Here is a 23,775-nt window from a genome sequence, read left to right on the forward strand (position 1 = left end):
TCTGAAGAAGTGGGTTTTGACATTTTTCTTGAATGTTGGGAGGGTTAAAGCTGAAGGTTTGGTGGAAGTAGGTTCCAGAGGTATGGGGCAGCACGAGTGAAATCTTGTAGATGGGAAAAGGAAGAGGTGATAAGTGAGGAGAAGAGCCTTAGCCCATTGGAAGAACGTAAAGACCGAGTAGGAGAGTATTTGTTTATGAGGACAGAAAAGTATGGAGGGCCGTGTATTAGTACAAGGATTTTAAATTTAATTCTAAATTTAATAGGGAGCCAGTGGAGGATTCTACAGAGTGGGGAAGTAGAAGAACAGTGGTGTGTAAGGAAGATAAGCCTAGCAGCATATATGTATGTATGTATTTGGAATGCTTTAGTTCTTCTAGTTAGTATATATCTGTTTCATTATTCAGTTTAGCCAAAGCTAAACCAATTCAGAGCCATGTTCTTAAGAAACGGCTTTGCATTTAACAGTTAATACTAAAGAATACAATTTGTGAACATTTTACATTACAAATGCTCTTAAAGAGATTGGGAGAGATGTGCAGGAGCTGGGGGAGAGGACTGCACAAGTGGAGCAGAAAATGGAGGAATTTTGCACAAGTCATAATGATCTAATAGAACGCTATAGTGATCTTGAAGCGGAACATACCCAACTCTTACTAAAATTGGCTGATTTGGAAGATCCCGTAGGAACAGTGGCCAATTGAAACGCTATACCACCATGACCCGGCCCACCGTCGGGAAACCGAGACATTTCCCAGTGTGCCGGCACATTGAGCTGAAATTGCCACCGATGCGGCTGACAGGGTTGCCGGCATGCCGATCACTGAGGCTCTTCGTCCCGCCCCTTTGAAGATGCACCGTGACGCTCAAGGGGGCGGGCACTTACGGAACAGATGCTCGTCACTGCGTGACAGGGAGAAGAGCGCGCGGTAGAAGAGCAAGAGCAGCGGTGTTAAGGCGGAAGAACGAAGACCATCAAAAAAGTAATTATTTCATTTTAAATAAATAGTTGATAAGCAGAAGGAGGGACATTAACAAGAAGGGGGCTGCCTTGGGAAAATTAAATACAAAAAGATGGTGGCTGGCAGGCTGGGGACATAATTACACATCAGGGGGGGGTAATACACATTTGTATGGGGGCCATTATAATAACCATTACAAGGGGTTGGTGTATCAATACACAAGGGAGAGGGGGGCTGGCTGGGGGCATCAAATAAATCAATACACAAGGGAGGGGGGCTGGCTGGGGGCATCAAATAAATCAATACACAAGGGAGGGGGGCTGGCTGGGGGCATCAAATAAATCAATACACAAAGGGGGGGGTGGCTGGGGGGGCACAAATACACAAGGGGGCAATACACACAAACAACAAAGCAATGTGGAAGGCATTTTTTATACTATTAGTAGGTTATCCCATCCTGATGTGGGGGTCCATGTGGCAGCAGAGCCTGTCCTGGGGTATGTGTTTGGGTGTCAGTGTGGCAGACCCTGTCCTGATATGTGTTTGGTCATCTGTTTCCTGGCACTTTACTTGCTGTAGGGTTAAATAGAACTTTGTAATTTTTATTTATCCAGATTTTGTGGTCACTTCAGAGGACAAAACTTTCTAGGCCTAGAAATCAGTGAGAGGAAAAGTAAAGGTTTTGTGTTATTTACTCTGTTTCAATCTGAATATATTATTAAAAAGGAAACTTAGATGTTGGTTCAGAGTTTGTGAAACTCAATTCTTGATTTCATTATACAGGACGCTATTCCCCTTTGGTTTCACAGGCCTTCACAGACCAAGTGGTATTCAGCTTAGTTATATGCAGCCGTATGCATTTTGTTATCTGTGATGAGGTGTTCATTAGGTGATGCAGTGCTAGGATGGTTGTGTTGCATTGATGGCTAAAAGTTTTGTTGAAGCTTCATATTTCGTTTTCAAGAATATTGTTAAGAATAATGCCATCACTGTTTTGTTGCACTGAATAAAACTGGACGTTTTCATCTAAAAAATTTTGCAGTAGCAAATGTTTGATTCCATTATGTCTAATCTCCTTAATTTATTTGGGTCTTTTAACTTTTTTGATTTCTGGGATTTTAATAATGTGATAAAAAAAGAATGATTTATAGTTGTTTGGATGTCAAATAGTGTGTCAAATTCTGTTGATCTGTATCGGCTAAGTTTCCATACATTATTTATGTATACCTGCAAATACAGGTTTTTTTTGTCTTATTCAGTTGCATGTGCTGTTTCCATGTGTTGTTTATTTGATCTATACCTGAACCACAGGGTGTAAGTAAAAGAGCGGTATGGTTTAGTGAATGAGGGGACAAAGGGACTCTGGGGATGATTACAGGAGAGAGGACTTCTCAATGTCACGGTGCAGTCAGAAGGAGGGAACACTGCACTGACTCTCACAGTCCTCCCCTGATCTGCAGTCAGTGTGGCAAATATATTGGCAGCAGGGTCTAATATTAATATATATTGGCTGCAGGGGCTAATATTAATATATATCGGAAGCCGGGACTAATAATATATACCGGCAGCATGGTCTAATATTAATATATATCAGCAGCAGGAGTTAATATTAATATATATCGGAAGCAGGGGCTAATATATATATATATATATATATATATATATATATATATATATATATATTGGCAGCAGGAGCTAATATTAACATATATTGGCAGCAGGGTCTAGTATTTATATTCATATTGGCAGCAGGGTCTAATATTTATATATATCGGCAGCAGGGGCTAATATTAATATATATTGGCTGCAGGGCCTATTATCAATAAATATTGGCTGCAGGGGCTAATATTTATATATATATTGGGTGCAGGGACTAATAATATAAATCGGCAGTAGGGGCTAATATTAATATATGTTGGCAGCAGGGTATAATTTTTATGTATATTGGCAGCAGGGTATAATATAAGTATGTATCCGCAGCAGGGGCTAATATTAATATATATCCGCAGCAGGGGTTAATATTAATATATATCGGAAGCAGGGTGTAATACTTCTATATATCTGCAGCAGGAGCTAATATTAAAGAATGAAAAATAACCGCCAGTTTAGCTGTTATTTTGAAATCATATTTCAATCACAGTCTTTACTTCAAAGAGATAAGTGCATATTATGTAGTTAAAAATGCACGTCTAACCTAACGTGTGTATATATATAGTACACATAGTACATATAGTGTATATGTACCGTTTTATAATTGGCCCCCCTACTTTGGTCCCTGGCCCCCCATGTGCCCCCCCTAAATATGAAAGCTGGAGACGCCACTGCGTAGGAACAATTTCAGGCTTAAAGATATAGCTGAATCGATCCAGCCGTTACATATGAAATGCTCTGATATTTTAGGGGTCTTCCTCTGGCATGTGAGGCTTTAGATTTTGCGACTGACCGGTGCCACAGATTGCCCAAACCTCGTTTAAGGGGGGCGGATGCATTTTTGTTTCCCGGGATTTTTTGGATCCGCTCCCGGGATGTTGTTCAGTTCTCCGGTGGTGGGGGGTAAATGGAGAACCCATAGGTTATTGGTACCTGATTTTGTTCGGTTGTTTTGGTTTTTATTGTTTCCGTCTCAAAAACCTCAGGGTATTTGAAAGGGACAAAGTAATTTATTTTAATGCAGCATAAACACTTTCCACGGGTCTCTAGTTTGATACCCAGTAACTGAAATACAAATGTAACATGGCATCTAATACAGCATAGTTAATTTTTCCCGGTGGGCCAAGGGCCAACCAAGAAGCACTGGGGCTGCACAGATGTCTATGCGGCCCCAAGGCCACCTAACGTAGGCCTGCAGCTTTCCGCTGTGGAGCTCACACATTGTGAGAGGAAACTCTCTTTTCATGCCCAGGTTCCTGCTTCCCCTGCGCGAAAAAAATAAGCTTCTTTGTATGTGCAAGTATGTAAGGCAATTTGCTGCACATGCAGGAAACTTTTACATAATTTCGATAATAGGAAAGTATACAATATCTAGTGCTCTATATATTATATTCCTAAACTCACGATTTAAGGCAGTTTAACTATACAAAGAATAAATAATTCTACTAGTTAAAAGTATGACCTATTAATTATCTCAGACATTTATTGCTGAGAGAACATCATGGCAAATTCCTGTAGCGGTTTGTAATGTAGGTTTTGGTTCCTATAGTTAAAATATATCAATGGATCACAGGAATATGTAAGGGGGAACAGAAAAAGTAAAAAAAATGCTGTACACAGCATTCATATGAAAAATATTAGACACATATTGTAACACAAAGATTTTATCTTTTATAAGATGCCACATCAAGGAATATGATTGTTATCTACATACTATATGAACTAAACTCTCAGTAAAGAAGACCTTTCTCTTCTTTTGGCACAATGCAGGTATATGCGTAATGTGATCAATTATTTGTAGTTTTCTGTAAATATAACACAGCTCTGTGCAATATGTCAGTGCTTTAAACAAAAACAGTTAAAGTAAATGCATTTTTTATTCTGTTCACTGATTAGCATCTGCAGATCATGCCAAATACTTACTAAATTCCAGGGGCTGTCTGCCAGGATTGGATTTATATCCTAGACGCACTCTGGAAAGAAAGTCTACTCTAGTGTCCAATGCTTTTTGGGGAAAAATTACAATAGATGGGAACAGGGGAAAAAAGTGGTAAGGGATATTAAAAGTATTGTTCCCAAACTCACATTACATCTATGTATAGTGCCAGTAATTCTTAGTGGGGCAGTGAAAACTTACAATAACAAAATTTAACAAGATTAACATACTTATGCATATAGAAGATATAAGTGCCAGTGTTCTGGAGTTTACCAAGGGAGTTCACCAAGGAGGACAACAAGGAAGGACAAAGACTCCCAGCAATCAATACTCCACTGAACTGTCATCAAGTGCTTCCTACTGCTTATTGTGTTAACTCCACCACCATTCCATTCCCATCACCATCTGTCTCCAGTTACCATGCTCACAATCCTCTTTTTCCTCTTTTCACTTTCATCTATTATTAGTAGAACAGTTATCTCTCTCCAGCCACCATCACCTCCAGCAATCTCTCCGCTCACACAAGTCCTATTCCCACCTCCTCTCACTCTCTCTTCTACTTCTTTTAGCAGCTGGGGATATTTCCCCAAATCCTGGCCCTCCTTTGGTTCTCTCTTCCTTATCCTCTCCCAGACAACATTCCAGAAGCTTCAATAATATTGTCCACATACCCTGCTGCCAGGGCCGGCCCTACAATGGAGCAGAGTGGGGCAATTGCCCCAGGCGGCACTTTTGAAGAGGTAGCACTTTGCCGCCCCAAGCGTTTTTTTGTTTTGTTTTCTAAAGTGGAGGAGAGAGAGGGGCCCCGAGTGGTTTTCGCTTACCAAGTTGTCAGTACCCGCTCGGCGCCCCTCTCTCTCCCCTCTGCGAGCCCTCTAGTTCGGTCTCGCTGCCGGCTTGTAATGCTGAACGCCGGAAGTGACATCAATTCCCGGCGCTCAGCATTACAAGCCGGCACCGTGACAGAGCAGGGAGACTCGCCACAGGACTGTTTAAAGGTAAGTACAAAGGGAGGGGGGATAGGGTAGATAATGTCATCGGCGAAGTTTAAAATGAAGCCCCCCCCCCGACGTCAGCAGGGGGGGGCAGCATTTTAAACTTCGGCCCAGGCGGCATTATGTCTTGGGCCGGCCCTGCCTGCTGCTCATCCTACCCCCCATTTACCTTCGCACTCTGTAACAAACTAACAGCCTTACAGGACCACTTTGCCTCTAGCTCCCTGCACCTTCTCGCTCTAACTGAAACCTGGCTAACCTCTTGTTACACTGCCTCTCCCACTGCTCTCTCCTATGGTGGCCTCCACCTCACTCATACTCCCAGATCTCATGACAGGAAGGGTGGTGGGGTAGGCTTCCTACTCTCCCCAACTTGTACTTTTCAACCTATTCGCTCTGTTCCATCACTCTCTTTCTCTTCATTTGAAGTCCATGCTATTTAATCCCATCTCCTTAAGCATAGCTGTTATATACCACCCCCCTGGCCCGGCTAACATCTCTGTCTTAGCTGGTCTCCTCCTTAACCATCTCACCCCTCTACAATCCACCATGAATGCTGCTGCCAGACTCTCCCAATGCTTCACTAGCACCTCTCCCCTCTGTCAGTCTCTTCACTGGCTGCCTGTCGCTTCAGGATTTATTTCAAAATCCTGACTCTTACTTTCACAGCCCTTCACAGCAGTTACCCTCCCTACATCTCCTCACTCATCTCTAAATACACTCCTCACTGGTCTCTCCGCTCATACAATGATCTCTTTCTATCCTCTCCTTTTATTTCTAGCTCTCATGCACGCTTACAAGATTTTTCAAGGGCTGCCCCTATTCTCTGGAATGCCCTCCCCCATCTGAAAAAAAACCCCGTCTTATAATCGAGCAAATACGGTATATATGTGTGTGATTGTGTTTGTGTATACAATATCTCACAAAAGTGAGTACACCCCTCACATTTTTGTAAATATTGTATTATATCTTTTCATGTGACAACACTGAAGAAATGACACTCTGCTACAATGTAAAGTAGTGAGTGCACAGCCTGTATAATAGTGTACATTTGCTGTCCCCTCAAAATAACTCAACACACAGCCATTAATGTCTAAACCTTGGCAACAAAAGTGAGTACACTTCTAAGTGGAAATGTCCAAATTGGTCCCAATTAGCCATTTCTCCTCCCCGGTGTCATGTGACTTGTTAGTTTTACAAGATCTCAGGTGGGAATGGGGAGCAGGTGTGTGCTCTCACACTCTCTCATACTGATCGCTGGAAGTTCAACATGGCACCTCATGGCAAAGAACTCTCTGAGGATCTGAAAAAAAAGAATTGTTGCTCTACATAAAGATAACCTAGGATATAAGAAGATTGCCTGAAACTGAGCTGCAGCACGGTGGGCAAGACCATACAGTGGTTTCACAGAACAGGTTCCACTCAGAAAAGGCCTCGCCATGGTCGACCAAAGAAGTGGAGTGCACATGCTCAGTGTCATATCCAGAGGTTATCTTTGGGAAATAGGCGTATGAGTGCTGCCAGCATTGCTGCAGAGGTTGAAGGGGTGGGGGGTCAGCCTGTCAGTGCGCAGACCATATGCCGCACACATCAAAATGGTCCGCATGCCGTCCCAGAAGGAAGCCTCTTCTAAAGATGATGCACAAGAAAGCCCTGTGTTCCGCTTACCTGTCTTGTCAGCTTACTCCAATATAGACTGTTAACTGTGTATTTATCCAGCCTCTTCTGTCTTTATTTGCCTGGGGCTTGGTATCCCCTGCAACTGGGCTCCTACCCGACCTGCTTGGCAGATTCCTGACAACCTTAGTTTTGATTTCTCTGAGAGAAGTATCTAAACCCTGGCACTCATGGTACCTGGAGGCTCCACAAATCTCTCTTAAACTTTTGTAAATTCATAAATCAGAAGCTTATGTACATATGAACTATGTGCTATGACCATCACAAATAGTGTATGCCACATTCCCATAACCTGCATTTATAGAGGAATTCCAGACAACCAACATGAGGGTATTTCCATTAACTCGACCCTGACAACTTGTTGCTGTTTAGAAAAAGCTATGTTCTTCTAACCAAAATGGCATGAGATTTTAATTCTTTAAACATGTCAGCTACTAAGTAAGCATGTCACGAGTCTAGTGTCCATGAAGGAAGCACATTTCATAAGCAGTCAGTGTAATATATGGAATCCTGTAAAACGACAAGATTAGTTAGTAAATGGCTTGTGGAAGCAATGCTAAATTATCTGTACTAAAAAAATAATCTACTGAAATTGTTTTAAAATCTGGAACAATAAGATCATGTATGACATGGATTGATGTTTTTATTCCATTATGTTCCGTTGCTGAAAAATCCAATAATGATCTACTTCCTAAGACTATTAAACCTGGAGCTGTTTTCCATTTTGTGACAGGACGATATAAATCCACTAGCTGACCTCAGGCAGTATTTCCATGAAGGGAAAGGATTTTCTTGGGCAGAAAGTGACATCACAGAATCATGTGTTTGTTATTCATATTGCCATATCTATCGAGAGTACCGGCCTTACACAAAGGTTTATAAAACCTCTATTTTTTTCTACACATAAACCACTGTGAGTCTTTTAAAGGAACTGCCAAGTGTATTTGTACATATATGTGTTACATGATTCCTTGATTAAAAGTAAAAATACATTTTCCCATTTCTATCCTTTACATCCACTTTGCTCTGTCTTATTTGCCTTACTATAGTCTAGTTCAGGAACAGCTCTTTTATATAGATGATCTAAAGTACTGCCTATGGCACAGAACTAGTAACGTGGCATATAGATGAGGAGCAGAGCATCAGAGATGTAGTGTGTCAAGTGTACCAGAAACCCTAGGCCTGGTATTGTTCATATTATCTTGTAAGCTTAGGAAGGCATGTGACCAGAAGTTCAATGATGGCAGAACAAATACAGAATACCATACCTTTAATTACCATTATTGTAAATTTTTGTAGTTTTAAAAGAGTTTTAGAATAATACATTTTAGACACATACATCAGACATGCCTGATCTCATGAAAATGTTGAACCACATTTAGTTTTGGCTCAGTATTACAAAGTTCATGGCACATAATCCTTAATAGGCAGCTGCACACTTCAGTATGGATTTTTCAGCAGTAGTAAAGAATAGTTGCTATTTGTAGGCAAACTTAACCCCTTAAGGTATAGGCTGTTTTTTTTTATTTTTGTACCCTTCATGACTGAGGCTGTTTTAAAATTTTTGTGGTGGTCGTGTTTAATCGTAATTTTCTTCTCTCTCTTTAGTGTACCCACACAAGTTATATATTGTTTTTTTTCAGGACAAGAAGGGCTTCATTATTTTGATCCTATCATGGTGAAAATTTGGAAAAAAGCACTTGTTCTCATGTTTATTTGAAACATCTTTTACTCATCTATATAAGCTTATGAAAAAAACTGCTAAATAGATTCTACAATTTGTTCTGAGTTTAGAAATACCCAATGTTTTTATGGGTTTTTCTTTGCAAGTTACAGGGCTATAAGCACAAGCATTGTTTTGCTATTTCAAAACCATTTTCTGTTTTAACTCTGATAATCCTGTCCCCATGTCCTATTTGGGACATCTTTGAAGCTGGACAGTTCAATTCACCCCCATCAAACCATATATTTTTTAAACTCTAGACACCATTAGGTATTTCAAATGCTGATATTTTAACACTTTCAATGCACTAATTCTACTACCAGGCTTTGTCAAATCTTGTGGTAGTAATTTATTTTGTTTTGTTTTTTTACACAAATTGTAATTCAGGTATAAATTTGCAGCTCCTGGTATATGTCACCGCCAAACATCACCCCAATATATGTGCAAAATCTACTGAGCACAGTGATACCACAAATGCATAGGTTTACTTTGAGATTGGGACTATTGTCCCCAGGGCCTCCCTCCCTTTGTACTTCACTCACCTTTCAGCACTCCTGCGGTGAGTCTCCCTGCTGTGCCACGGTGCGTGCTGCTTTACTGCTGAGCGTCATTTCCGGCGCTCAGCATTACAAGCCGGCACCGGGACCGAGCTAGAGTGCTTGCAGACGAGAGAGAGGGGCGCTGAAAACTTGATAAGCGAAAACCACTCGGCGCCCCTCTCTCTCCTCCGCTTAAAAAAAAACAAACGGCACTTGGGGCGCCTCTTCAAAAGTGCTGCCTGGGGTCGATTGCCCCACTCTGCTCCATGGTAGGGCCTGCCCTGATTGTCCCCATTATGTTACTCTTCTTCTATAGCAGAAGTAATTATTATTATTTATTGTTTTTATATAGCGCCATCAAATTCCGTAGTGTACAATGGGTAGACAGGACATAACAAGTAGTATGTAACATAACAAATTGACTAACAGAGACAACAGGTGGGGAGGGCCCTGCTCAAACGAGCTTACAGTCTAGAGTAATAATTTATGTAGTCTGCCACCATATACCAATACACTCCCGTTTGACACTAAGTATCTCCAAACAATTTCACTGATGGGAAAATAAAAAATACACAATTTTTTAATACATGCATGATTTTAAAGTCTATAGATGAAAGTTCTTGCTTAATGTTCACTCTGGTAAGATGAGAATTTCCACACATAGATGCAACAGACTAAAAAAAACTGCAACAGATTCCTTTCAGATATCCACAATCACATATGCTAGTTACTGACATGAGCAGATTAAATACTTAGTGACTAGGATGAACAGCTGTCCTTTCAAGCAGTAGATCCAGAACTGAAGTATCTTCAAGAAAACATCCTTTATATCTGGGCAAATTTTTTTATTTACTGTATTATTTAAACCCAATCTACCAAACAAACATCCTAACTTCGTATCATACTGTCTTGTGGCAAACAACAGAATGTCTTAATCAACTAGACAGACTCTGACTAATAAAAGTTTATGGATAAACAGGACTGAAATGGACAATGATGATGACCTCAGGCCTGCAGAGAAAACTTTATTGGAACAAAATTAAATAACACCAAGTTTTGTTCGTTGCTATAGTTGATCACTTTATATAGCATCAGCGGCATAACTGGGTTGGGGTGGTGAGGTTTGTGTGCCCCTGGTGCCAGGGTGCCATGGGGGGTTCCACCACCCTGATGGTTCCCTTCAGGGGCTGACTGAACCGTCTGCCACTGGAGGAGCAGGGATGGTTGGGGAGATCATTGATCTCTTTCTAACTAGCCTAAAATTAAGGAAGAGTGACATCTGTTCCTGCATACCCTGTTTCGGTGCTCACTCACGATCGATGCTGAGCACTGGAACATGATATCGTATCTGGGCATAGGAGCCGCACGCACCGTGAGGAAGCACTGGAACAGAGGTCTGTAGTAACACAACTTATGCTCCCACTACGGTAGGATGAGAAAGTGAGAAGGGGAAGAGAGAAAGAGTGAGTGTGTTTGTGTTTTGAAACCGTTTGTGTGAACGGTTGTCATTTTAAGTGTGTCTGTGTAAGGACAAGTGTGTGCAGGGATGTTTATTATTATTAACTTTTATTCATATAGCGGCAACAATTTACGCAGCGCTTCTTACAATACATATATTCAAGGGGTATGACTAAGACTAAGACAAACTGATACATTAGGTGGAGAGAGCCCTGTTTGCAAGCTTACAATCTTGAGATGTGTGTAAGAGAAAGCATGAATATGTGTCTGTATGGACAGACTTGTGTAAGGGCAAGTGTATATGTATATCTTGACGGTCTATATTTTACTACTTTGGACCTAAAGGGAACACACATTTAACCTAGGGAACTTAGTACTGTTTTAAATAAAAAAAATAATAGATCTGGTAACTTTAAAAAATTCTGCCATGGACCATGCCGTGCCTATCCCTGGACATGATGCTCAAGTGTCGATGCTACCTAGAAGATTCCGTTCTGTGCAGCTTCCGCAGGGGCGCTTCTTCTCTTGTCTCTTTTTGCTCGTCTGTCTTCTTTCTTCTGTTCCTTTGTCCACTTCTCTCCAGTATCACATCTGTTATCCAGGTACTTCTGCAAAAGGGCAAAGCCTCAGTACATACTCTCTCCTCCAATCAGAAGGACGAAGGAAAGGCTGTTCTTGTGGTGTGTTCCGTGGCGCCTCATTTTTGCACTTCAATATCTCCAAGAGATATTTTGGCCTCTTGGAGTACTTGCATAACTCAGGGGAGAGGGTGTGAATGGAGGCTCCGCCCTTTTGCATTAATACCTGGATAACGGAGCTGATACCCGGGAGAAGCGGCTGAAGAAAGAAGGCAGAACAACAAGAAGAGGCAAGAGAAGAAGCAGAGCTGTCGAAAATGAGAGACTGAAGAGAGTGAGAGTGTGAGACAGAGTGAGTGAAAGTGTGAGAGCAACGAAAGCAAAAACAGTGGTTTTGATTTGTTTCCGATAGGTATGTCTTATATTAATGCCTTTTCTTTTTTTTTTTTTTTTTGTTTCATGAAGATCAAAAAGTTTGGGGGCTGTCTTATTAGGGTTGTCTTCTAATCGAGCAAATACTGTATATGTATGATTATTCCTCCCAATAAAATATTTCTCCCTTTTAAGGGAATATAAGGTTACTGTGGTAAAATGATTTTGTCTTTAGTCCTATTTGAAAAAAAATATCTCCAAAACTATTAAAAAAGGAACAAATTATAGGTAGCTTTTATGAAAAAATTTAATGAAACTAAAAGTCCATAGGTGACAATTGTTCTTTGAGATTTGTTATTCAGGTGAAATGTCTACTTTAATGTTTAAATCTTAAACTAAGCCTCTCGAGAAATAATAACTATGTGAATATTGTGTTTATTAAATGAGCATGCCAAAATAACTTGTCTGGATAGCTTAATTCTGATTAAAAAAAATAAATATATATATATATAGTAATTATTCCTTTTACTAACAAATGGAAACCTTTAACAATGGGATACAAAACATTCTAGGTATTTCCTGCATTCCGCCCACAGAAGAATTACCACTGATACATGGTACATAAACTATGTGCAGGATCTGCAAGAAATTAAAGACTGTTTAGCATATTTAAAGAATATTTTATTGTAGATGTTCAGTCATGATGTACAACTACAAACCTGTTTGGAAACCACCCAAATCCTAACCACTGCTTGTTATACCAAAAAGGTAGGGTTAGGTAGTTTTTATGAAAACTATTTTATGGTTTTTTCTTAGGAAAACTATATTTTAATGTCAGGTACAGCAAGCTTCAGTGCCATTGTAAACTCTGCTAGCCTTGTGGCTTCTTGTGATGTAGACGATATCTCCAGCGCTCCTCTCCAGCACACCCTTGCTTACTAAAACAAGAGGGAACACGGCAGTGGCAATCCACATCAACTCAGCAACCTAGGCTGCTTGCTTTAAAATAGAATCTTTATAGATTATAAAGGATGCATGTTTAAATTCACTTATTGCCACTTCTGTTTAACTTATCCACCCCCCTCTCAGTAAAGTTAAACTTCCTTATATTACATGTAAACTTCTAACATTTCCTCCTGTACTTTGATGTACCCTTTATGTATTTAAAGGTTTGTATCACATCACCTCTCTCTCGCCATAATTATTTGTTTTGGATGGTATACTTTTGAAATAGACAGACATTAACAGATACACTGAAAGATAATTTACACTATTCATTAAAATATAAAAATATCCCACTCCGAGGACTGCTGAGATCAACAACAATATATGGCATACTTTTGTGATGGAGCAAATTACTGCCAAACTACATGATAACATGCCTAAATGTCAAGCCATATGGGCACCACGGATACAAGCTCCCTTTAATCAACAGACTCATATGGAAATTATGCAACTTTAGAACAGCAAACCAACCTCCCTTCCTCCTTTTTTCATTTTTCTTCTTCTCTGCCTATCTTTTCTACCTTCTGTCTTTCTGCTTGCTTATTTTTATATCCCTCTTTCTTCTTATTGCAGCATACCTTCATATTCCGATTTCCCAAGACCACTATCTTCTGTGACTGCCCGAGGGTGGTCTCGCTAACTACACTGCTATAAATTCCGATCCAATTGCTCCCACATCATTTTCTTTTATTGTCTCTTTCTTGCTGCCTGTTTATGGCTTACGTACGAAAGAGAAAATAACAGAGAAACTGCTCACTCCATCTATGTAAAAATGTTTATTGTTAATTGGGTAATTTTTTTAGATTGTGGGTATTCTCTACTTGTGTTCCAGCTTAATGGGAGAATCTATGTATAAAGCTCTAACAATGTTTCTACATTGGTATGACTGGTATATATATTTATATATCTAAATACGTACCGTATTTGCTTGATTATAAGACAAGGTTTTTTCCAGAGCAAATGCTCTGAAAAATACCCCTTGTCTTATAATCGGGGTCGTCTTATAATCAGACCTCAAATAGGTCATACTATGAGACTAAGATCCAGATCCCCTGCAGCGCTGCAGGAGACCTGGATCCTCCTGTCTTATGCCCCCCCCCCCAACTTACCGGTGCTTTTGATTCCCTGGTGTGTTGTCCGGGCAGTGGGTAGACATCTACGCGATTCACGTAGACAACTTCTGCTGCAGCCGTTAGGAGGTGCGGTTAGCAGCGGGGGTTGTCTGCGTCCATCCCGCAGACCTTCCCCGGCTGCGGGGAACTCTGATCTCTAGAATTCATTTTTCATGTATTGCAATAATATATTAGTCAACAATCCGCCTTTTATTTATTTCTGTGTCCATTTACAAGTTATTTAAAATATATAAATTATTAGCCAATCAGATAAGATAATACCTGGCACATTGCTGTACATTATATTTTAATTGGAAGACAAAACAATGTATGATTATTATTCTTATTAGTAGTAGTATTACAAAATGTTACCACACATACATATAGTTGTGATGCCAAAGTATTGTGATGTTTAACTTTAGGAGACAGGCCCCCTTTAATCAAAGCTTCGTTTGATCACCCATTGCCACCAGACAGCTGGAACTAGAACAATGCACAATCTGTTCAGTGACCATACAAGGTCGATTCAGCATCTGCATGCTAAGATTATCTTGGGTTACCGTATACAAATGTATCATAAAATAACTTATCAAGGCCTATGAGACGATTACACTCGGTCAATTTCAAACCTGAAATCCATAACTCACATTAAACATCTCTCAAGGCAACAATAGATGATACAGTTAAAAACCATCTTAAATGACCTAACTCTTTTTTTATAATGGCACTTGACATCCCTGGGGGGCCCTTACCCAGACCATGCCTGTGATATAGGTAATGGATATGCAAATACTCATTTACATATGAGTGCGTTTTATTTGCATATGAATAGTTATGTCAGCCCTTTTAACGGTTTCAAAATACTATATTCTTTAGAATTAAAGTCATCTATCATCAGGAAGAAAAAAAACATTCCCTTTAAACAGACTTCAACAGTTGTTCACTTTATATGATTCTATCTGGTGACGTGAACTATACTGTAAATAGATTCAGCTCCTATTAAGTTAAACTGGAATCAATTCAAATTGGATATTACCAAATTTGATTCTTCACAATATTATATTATGATTATTATATAATTATAATTACATAATATAGAATAATTATAATGATATATTATTGTATAGTCATGTTTTAGTATGCAGAATCAAGCCGCATGCTTTCATAATTAAATTACCGTACATATACTGCAATTTCTGGTAATTCCAGATGGATCAGACAGTGCACAGACAAAACAACAGGAAATATTTTTCCTGCTAGAAAAAGTGACACGTTTGTGTCTGCAAATATGTTTGATCCAACAGATTGGATAATTTAATAGTGTCTTGTTGCTGCATTAAGTTACAAATTATAATAATACTTGTCTAAAATTAATTTGTACAAGTGTACCAGAAATGTATTGGAAAAAAAATAAAAAAACATTGAATACCGAAAATAAACTGAAAAACACCATAACAACAAGTCCATAGGGTCTATGGAATACACTGACACAACTATATCCACCAAACATTATTAGGTCCTAGAATGACCTCAGGAAAGAAACAACAGACAGTTGATTTGGGTCAAACTGGAACTTCTATAGAGGGATAGGCATAGGTTTTTATGGCATAGGTTTTTATGCTTCGGACACCTTAAACAATTAGGCCTTATGTCAGCATCACCCCTAGGGCTAATTAAATAGCATTAGTTTGGTACATGTCTTCTGCTCATTAAAGTGCTATTAATGCACAAATGGATACTACAGAGGAAAGAAGAGAGAGGGCGGATGCAATAGAAACATTTAAAGTATAGTAGGCAAGCTTATTTGAAAGAAGGAGCAATGTTAGAACAAGAGGTCATGGTTGTTTTTGTACAATTCATACAAAAATGATAAGGAAGCTACAAAACAATAAAAAGAGGATAATGTGTAGCATAGCAGAATGGAGGAAGTCAACTGCATGATGGGTAATGTGTAGAGCATAGATTATTTGTTCTTTTTTGCTGTGTATATAACCAATCCTAAAATATATGTTATTGTAGAATATCTGCCGAACATTTTGTTTCAATTTTTTTTAATATTTGTTTGATTTTTTTTTGTTAAACTAACATAATAACAGCTATTTGGTTCTGGAATTAGCCTTACAATAATGCTTCAACAATGATTGTGTTGCTACTTTATCAAACAAAGTTACAAAAAAATGTAAGAGTCACAAGAAACACGATTTTATCCATATTACAAACATGTATAAAATAGGCGTCCATCAAGTAAAGGACAAAGGCGTTTAATTGAATATGAAATATTAATAAGCAGGAACACTTGTTGGGGATTATTATATGACATAGAAACCGCCTGTATGTTGCTAAGAGGTTAAAAGCTGGAGTACATGATTCATGGAATGTGTATTTTCTAAAAGTGGCGTTGATGAACTAATTCTTTTGTTACATCTTTCAACAACACCCTTCATTGTGAGACAGATGTCTTCTGGGGTCATTTAGGTGTCAATGAAGGGAACCATATATTTTCTTTCCTGTCCAGCAGAGTCGATTTTGTAAAGCTTCACGGTCAATCTACAAACTCCATATGAGTTGTGACTTCTCATGTTCATACTTAGTGTATTATGAGTTCTAGAGTGCTGTATATCATCAATATATCATAAAACATTATTTTTTGATTCCACATTGTACAACACTACATAACACACTGTGTTACTACTCTAAAATTTGGCTCTAGGTGTTTTGTACCTACCTTATAATCTGTACCTCACATCTTCTGAGGAGGTCCTTGGACCAATGTGGGTCCTAAGGAGCTGCTTCATCTACTTATATGATAATGCTACCTCTGCGCTTTATGGCAACTTACCTGCCAGGTAAATGTGGTCGCAGGGGGGGGAAGTTCTTTGGGGGACATTGGGCTCAATTGATCAGTATAAACAAATTATTGGTAATTAAGCATTGAGGGCATAATTTAAAGCATCAAGAAAACCATCTTAAGTTGGAGACAGTGAGCAGGTGTATATTGGTGAGCAATGATCAAAATGGAATAAAAGGAACAAATGTTTCCAATATTAGCATATATGGCTACAAAAACAAAAGAAATGCATTTTTTATGGGAATGAACCTCAAAGAGCCCTTCAATTAAAACCGATGGACATCACATGTAAGGAAAAGACCCTGAAGCCAAGAGGAGCACAGCCCTTGCCCAGCAGAACACTGAGCTGCATCCTCAGACACATGCAGTGCGAAGTTCCCAGTGAACTGGAGTGCAGTGCTCAGCTCCCAGACACAATAACTGCAACTTCAAAATGCAGGGACTTAGTCACAAGCAAACTTTAGCCAAGTGTAAAAAGACACAGAACACATAAAGAATAGAGGATCAGTCTCCATAGTCTCCATCACTGCTTGGAGGGACACACCTCACTGCCATCATCAGCAACACTGGTGTCTTTCTTGAATACTAGTTTAAACGATATGATGAGTTGAAAGTAGGAATGATTTACAGGGCATCAGTTTACCCCCACTCTGGCTAGGGCGTATCACCCACTTAGTTCTTACCTTTTCCTCGTCCAGGTTTTGCAGAGACTCTTTCCCAGCTGTTGTGGTGATCTCCACCCGGGGGCTGTCCACGTCCTGGTTGCTAGATGGTTGGTCTTGTGCCGGGTTCTCTTGTGGCTGGTTGGTGGCCCCTGGGCGACCAGATGAGCTCTTTCTACCCCCTCTCTGCCCCACACTTAAGGAATCGAAATCTATAGTCTTGCTCTCAAAAGCTCCTTCCACGTTGCAGAAAAAGCCCCCGTACTTTACCCGGGGAACCTGGTCAGTGGTGCCAGGACGAGCGAAATAGAAAGGCAGATCGTCTTCCTTGTCCCATCCCCTGTTGCCCGATGCCATGGCTGAGACACAGAGGGAAGCTGGAGCCGAACACAGTCCGCAGAGCAGAGACAGCTGACACAGGACACGACGCGATACAGCGCTCGGCCAGAGGTGGCAGTGTTGCGCCCACCGGCGGAGCCCGACTCCTATTACTAACTGCCATCACGCTGAGGGGTCGGAGGTCAGCCGGTGCCGTACATACACATGGCCACTGCCCTTCCTGATACTAGTTATGCAGCGATCGCCGGGTCATTTCTACAGGCAATCGCTTAACATGTCGAGTCACATAAATGCTAAACGTGTGTCTGGTACATACACAGCTTCATCTTCCCATCATCTGTGCTCTCTGTCACCTATCCCTGTGTCTGTATGCAGCCCTAATTATTTGTGAGGATGAAAGGGGCATTACATAAATTAATTAAAGAATGCATAATGTGGTATTTGGCCGTTCCATATCCCTGTATATATATATATATATATATATATATATATATATATATATATATATATATATATATATATATAAATATATATAAATATATATATAATGTAGTAGTTGGTTAATACATGTGTATTAATAAAAAGCACCATACATGAATAACACCCAGTATTTCATTGTTTTGTGGATCATATTAAAGCCTTACAGTTGTCTATATCAACTTGGGGGGGCAGGGGGCACCTGGGCTGATATGATTGAAACATTGCTTTCATTGCACTCCAATGTATTGAGTAATAAGCATGACTCTGATAACCCCATCATGTATAGCCCATCATGAAGTCACTGGTCAAATGTTTTACCCAAATGGCCCTTATACCGGTCATCGTGGAAAGCTTGAGTTGGAATTATCATTCCAAGGGATATCATACTAGGAGAAAAATCACCATCTGCCCCTTCACCCTGAGATTGGGGCAACAAGCCTGAGACTCATGTCAAGCCAAGAGGTTCCCAGGTATGGTAATAAGGGACACAACAGCTTTTACACACGAATCCTATTCTTCCTCTGCTCATGCTGTAGTCTCTTTTGAGAGATATTCTTTGGACAGGATTAAATAGTGTTTATTGAACACGTTGCTGGCCTAATGTTTTGGGCGGGCATGCTTGGTCTTGCATGCTCTGGGCAGAATAGGACTATCTGTCTCCTGTTACCTACTAATGGAAATACCATTCAATTAAACGCAACATTATATTTATTAAATAAAAACAAACAAAATTTGACATAGCCGTCATACTTGGTACTGAAAATTGCCATTTGCCCTTATTTCTAAACCTTAAAAAATGGCTTGTCTATGTGTCATCTAATAATGTAGATCGTAAGCTTCCAGATCGCATGCATCACCCTATTTTCAAACAAGATTGTAGTATCTTTTTCCTCCCCTCCCTGGACTATAATATAACTCTTACTAATATTCATTCAAGAGTTCACTCAAATACAAAATATCTCCTTCATCCATCTTCAAATGCTACAAAGCCTTTTTAGGACTCTCCTAAAAAACTCTCTGCTACAAACTCAGACCATTTAGACTTTTAGTTAAAATCAAGTTGAATTCAGCAAGTCTCTTAAAAAAAAGTTGAAAAGGTGCATATTTTCCATTGTAGCCTCTTACATCAATTAAGATCAAATCTTTTTTTTAATATATGGTTGTTTTTTTTTCCTTTCTGCAACCTATCAGGGAGCTGCCATGTTGGCTCCATGGGTACTAGACATTCACTTGAAGTAGCAAATAAACTGGTTGTATAGGCACCAAGCATTCTACATCCTTGATTAGCCCCCAAAATATTTAAAATATAAAGTAAATCACATACTAAAAAGGCATTTGTATGATGATGATAGGATATGGTTAACAATAACATTATTACATAATGAAGAGCATATTCCAATATAAACCTATTCATTTTGACTGTCCTCTTGAATACCATCATATAATAAATGCTTGATTAGTGTGATGCTTGCAAGAGGATATAACCACAAGGTTAAAATAACCACATTAGTTAATCACTCACATTTGGCAGCATGATTCTGTAATTAGAATTCATATTGCCACTGCAACATTATTCACTCTTGGCTTCCCTTACTTTTAACAATTCATTTAAAGCTTACATCAGCTACTGGTCAGGGATATGTTTTCTGTTTTTACAGTTTTTGTATCAATCGTAATACATTCTATTCCCCTTGGATGATACTGAAATGAATCTACAATGACCTGCTCTATTCCCTGTGTCCTTGTTCATTCGCTCCTCTGTAGAGTGTCCTCCAAACTAGAATGGAATCGCCATGTTTGACAAGGACAATGTGAACTGTGCTGATCCAATACATTTTTTAAAGAGAGATGTGCTTTTTCAAACATTCTCTTACTAGTTACTTTATAATGCACAATAAAGTTGCTGAGTTAAACCCGTCTCTCTCCGGAAAACTCCCACTTTACTAGTTACATCATGTATGGTGTTTGGTGATGGTTGTCATGTTGGCAGTGGTAGGAAGCGAGCAGATTGCAGTTGGTAATGCCTTTTTTACAGACAATTTTCTTTACTTTATCAAGTGCAAAGGCTGACTGTTCATAAGTTTGTTTGAACAGGGCCCTCCTCACCTATTTACCCTTTGTATGATAATGTGGTATATAATGAAGCATTGTAAATAAATACATAATAATTACAACTGTTATTAGGAGGCTGATAAGAAGATTATGGATGAAAAGCAGATCATATAACAAATACAAGTTTGCTTAGTTTTGTAGAACTGGGTAGTGGTCCATTGTACCGTATTTGCTCGATTATAAGACGAGGTTTTTTTCAGAGCAAATGCTCTGAAAAATACCCCTCGTCTTCTAATCGGTGTCGTCTTATAATCAGACCTCAAATAGAGGTCTGACTATGAGACTAAGAACCAGATCCCCCGCACCGCTGCAGGGGACCTGGATCCTTCTGTCTCCCCCCCCCATTTAACACCCCCCCCACCCCACACACACTTACCGGTGCTTCCAATTTCCTGCTGTATTGCCGGGGCAGCGGGTTGACGTCCACGCGATCTGCGTAGACAACTTACGCTGCAGCCGGAAGGAGGTGTGGCTAGCAGCGGGGGTTGTCTGCGTCCATCGCGCAGACCTTCCCCGACTGTCTGACAGCCGGGGAAGGTCTGCGCGATGGACGCAGACAACCCCCGCTGCTAGCCACACCTCCTTCTGGCTGCAGCGGGAGACAGAAGGAAGGCTGCTGCCCCGGTATACAGCAAGAAAATTGGAAGCCCCGGTAAGTGTGTGTGTGGGGGGGGGAGTGTTAAATGGGGGCATAGGGCATTTCTGGAGGCAGAGTGCTCTATGAAATGCCTTTTAACCCCCTGAACGCCACTCTGCCTCCTGAAATGCCTTATACCTCCCTATATGCCACTCTGCCCCATAATATGCCTTTAAACCCCCTAAATGCCAGAGTGGCATATAGGGGTATAAGGCATTTCTGGAGGCAGAGTGGCACATAGGGGGTTAAAAGGCATATCATGGGGCACAGTGGCATAAAGAGGGTTAAAAGGCATATCATGGGCCACAGTGCCATATTGGAGTGGCAAGCCTGGGGGCAGATGTGCGTAACTGGGGGGCAGGTTGGAAAATACAAGGAAATAAAAACAAAAAAAATATTTTTCTCAATCATAGCTTTTATTAAAAAACCCCCTATAGGGTCGTCTTATATTCAGGCTTTTTCGTTTTTTCCTAAATTAATATTCATATTTTGGGTGGTCGTCTTATAATCAGGGTCGTCTTATAATCGAGCAAATATGGTATATTGGAGACAGCAGTTGTTGCAAATATGGAAAATGGTCTCAACAGAGATTTTGAGAAAGTGAACGATCCTTTCAGGTTGACAGCAGCGAAAACCAAGCCCATCTTGCACCTAATCATCCAACTCCCACTTTTAAGAAACAGTGGAATATGAGCTTTAGGTAGGGGTTAACGGGAGCGGAAATCCATAGGTTCGCTGTCAGGGGTTACAAAGGCCGTGCGAGTGACCCTATTGGTCACCTGCAGGGTCTTCCTCTGGCATCAACCAATTGGTTGATGCCAGAGGAGGTCCCTGTAGGCGACCAATAGGCTCATTCGCACTGCCCTGTAACCCGTGACGGCGAACCTGCGGATTTCCACTTCCGTGAACTGCCGCGATGCCAAGGTAAGTTAGAAGGGGGGGGGACTGGTAGACGAAGACGAAGACGATCACGAAGATCTTCGTGGTGTGTGTCTTCGTCTTCGCCTACGTTTTACCGCCGCTGTCTTCTCTTTGGCGTGTCTTCGGAACGAACACGAAAACGCACTCTTCGTGTTCGTTTTCATGTTCGCCCGAAGACGAATGCACAAGTCTACCAATTACCTACCGTTCTCAAGGCAGGGTTCAAAATGAAACCAAGTACCAATGGGCTTTTACGTTGAAGGTCAGAGGGAGGTTGAAAAATGAGGGTTTCTCTAAAACGAAAATGTAAAAGACATTCCCATTGCTTTAAATATATAAGCCATCGCTTCTCGGCCTTTTGGCTAAGATCAAGTGTAGTATCTGTTCTTATCAGTTTAATATCTGATACGTCCCCTATCTGGGGACCATATATTAAATGGATTTTTAGAACAGGGAGATGGAAGAAGAGCTTGCTCTGTCCACTCCACGCATTGACCTGGTATTGCAGTACCTCCAGGACCGGTGCACCAAAAAAAATTAAAAAAAAATAAATAAAAAAAAAATATATATAAGCCATACTATTACTTCTCAGACACCTGCTTAAATGGTTCATATCGCTTATTATGCAATATGGCCTACGTTTCTGTCCAATATTCAATCTATATCAATAACCTGTAATGTATGTAATGGGAGCTGTTTATTGTGGCTCCTTAGAGCTCATACAGATGTTCTTTCTCTTTGCTGTTCTGTTCTTTCTTTAATTTCTCCTTGCTTTACTGGTTTCTTGGCACACTGCCATTGCATGCTAGACATAGTATTTTTCTAGTTGTGTCATCTATGGTTGCACAGGATGCGCCATCACTGCCCTGTTCTGAGAATAATAAAAAGACCAGAAGATTTTTATGCAGTTTCACGTATAACCACTAGGCTGTCTGGCGTATCAATGCAGTTACATAATAATTAGATCCTTTATTACATATTATATTAAGACTATATTATTGAGCTGCTTAAGCTCCTCCTGGTCTTGCTTTACATATTCATACAGCAAATCAACATTCAGGGATATAACATAGCAATTTATGGCAACAAGGCATTCTGTGTATAATCGTGCCTACACTTAAATAGCATTCATGTGGTCTAATATAATTAAGAGAAAAAAAATATTAGTTGTTGGATGTATGGAGATGAATCCATATAAGATTGTTATATGCTTTTGAAAGCCCTATCATCAAACAAAGGTCTTGTTTACACAAGGCTAGTTCTTTTAAATGAAGAACATGCCTTGTGTCCTTCAGCACTTTGATGTGCTTTCACAGAACTGGTGTGTAACCTACACCTAGACCATGAGACGTGAGACATTAATCTGCCAATCACTTATATGCCTATCAATACAATGATCTTTGCTTACAGTTAATATAGGATTTATTCACAATTTCAACTGCATCTAGGAATGAACCATGCACTCAACCACTCAACCATGCAATAAATAATGCACAGGGACATCAAACCAGTCCCTGTTAGGGTGAGCTTCAATCTCTCTTATTTAACATGTTAATTATTTAATTAGTGCAATATCCGGTAACGTCTCCTTATAATGCAATGTATTATGTATACCCTATTTGAATTAAATTTGTATGCTCCTACGGACAAAAAAAATGTACAATACATACTGTACATTTTACTTGTAATGAAATGTTTTGTCTTTGACATGAACATTGGCACAGGAAATAAAATAACATGTTAAGCTTTCAGTGGACTCTGCCAGACAAA

At 39.9% G+C, this 23,775-nt stretch overlaps 1 protein-coding gene and 1 non-coding gene across 3 annotated transcripts in view; one reads left to right on the forward strand and one right to left on the reverse strand.

Moving 5' to 3' along the window:
* Window positions 1-17,873, reverse strand: part of LOC149297909 (dihydropyrimidinase-related protein 3) — a 66,352-nt gene extending 48,479 nt beyond the window's left edge. For both annotated transcript variants that reach the window (XM_089488011.1, XM_089488010.1), the window contains exon 1: window positions 17,538-17,873. In XM_089488011.1, coding sequence (XP_089344137.1) covers window positions 17,538-17,873 — 336 coding nt within the window. The remainder of the gene's footprint in view (window positions 1-17,537) is intronic.
* A 4,474-nt stretch (window positions 17,874-22,347) lies between these two features.
* On the forward strand, window positions 22,348-22,538 carry LOC149297910 (U2 spliceosomal RNA). The gene has a single exon (XR_016272470.1). It is a non-coding gene; the product is annotated as a U2 spliceosomal RNA (small nuclear RNA).
* The last annotated feature ends 1,237 nt before the right edge of the window (window positions 22,539-23,775 follow it).

The sequence above is a fragment of the Sceloporus occidentalis genome, unplaced genomic scaffold, assembly GCF_023333645.1.
Source record: "Sceloporus occidentalis isolate IW3139 unplaced genomic scaffold, rSceOcc1.0.p SCAF_36, whole genome shotgun sequence".
In the NCBI taxonomy this organism is placed as follows: domain Eukaryota; kingdom Metazoa; phylum Chordata; class Lepidosauria; order Squamata; family Phrynosomatidae; genus Sceloporus; species Sceloporus occidentalis.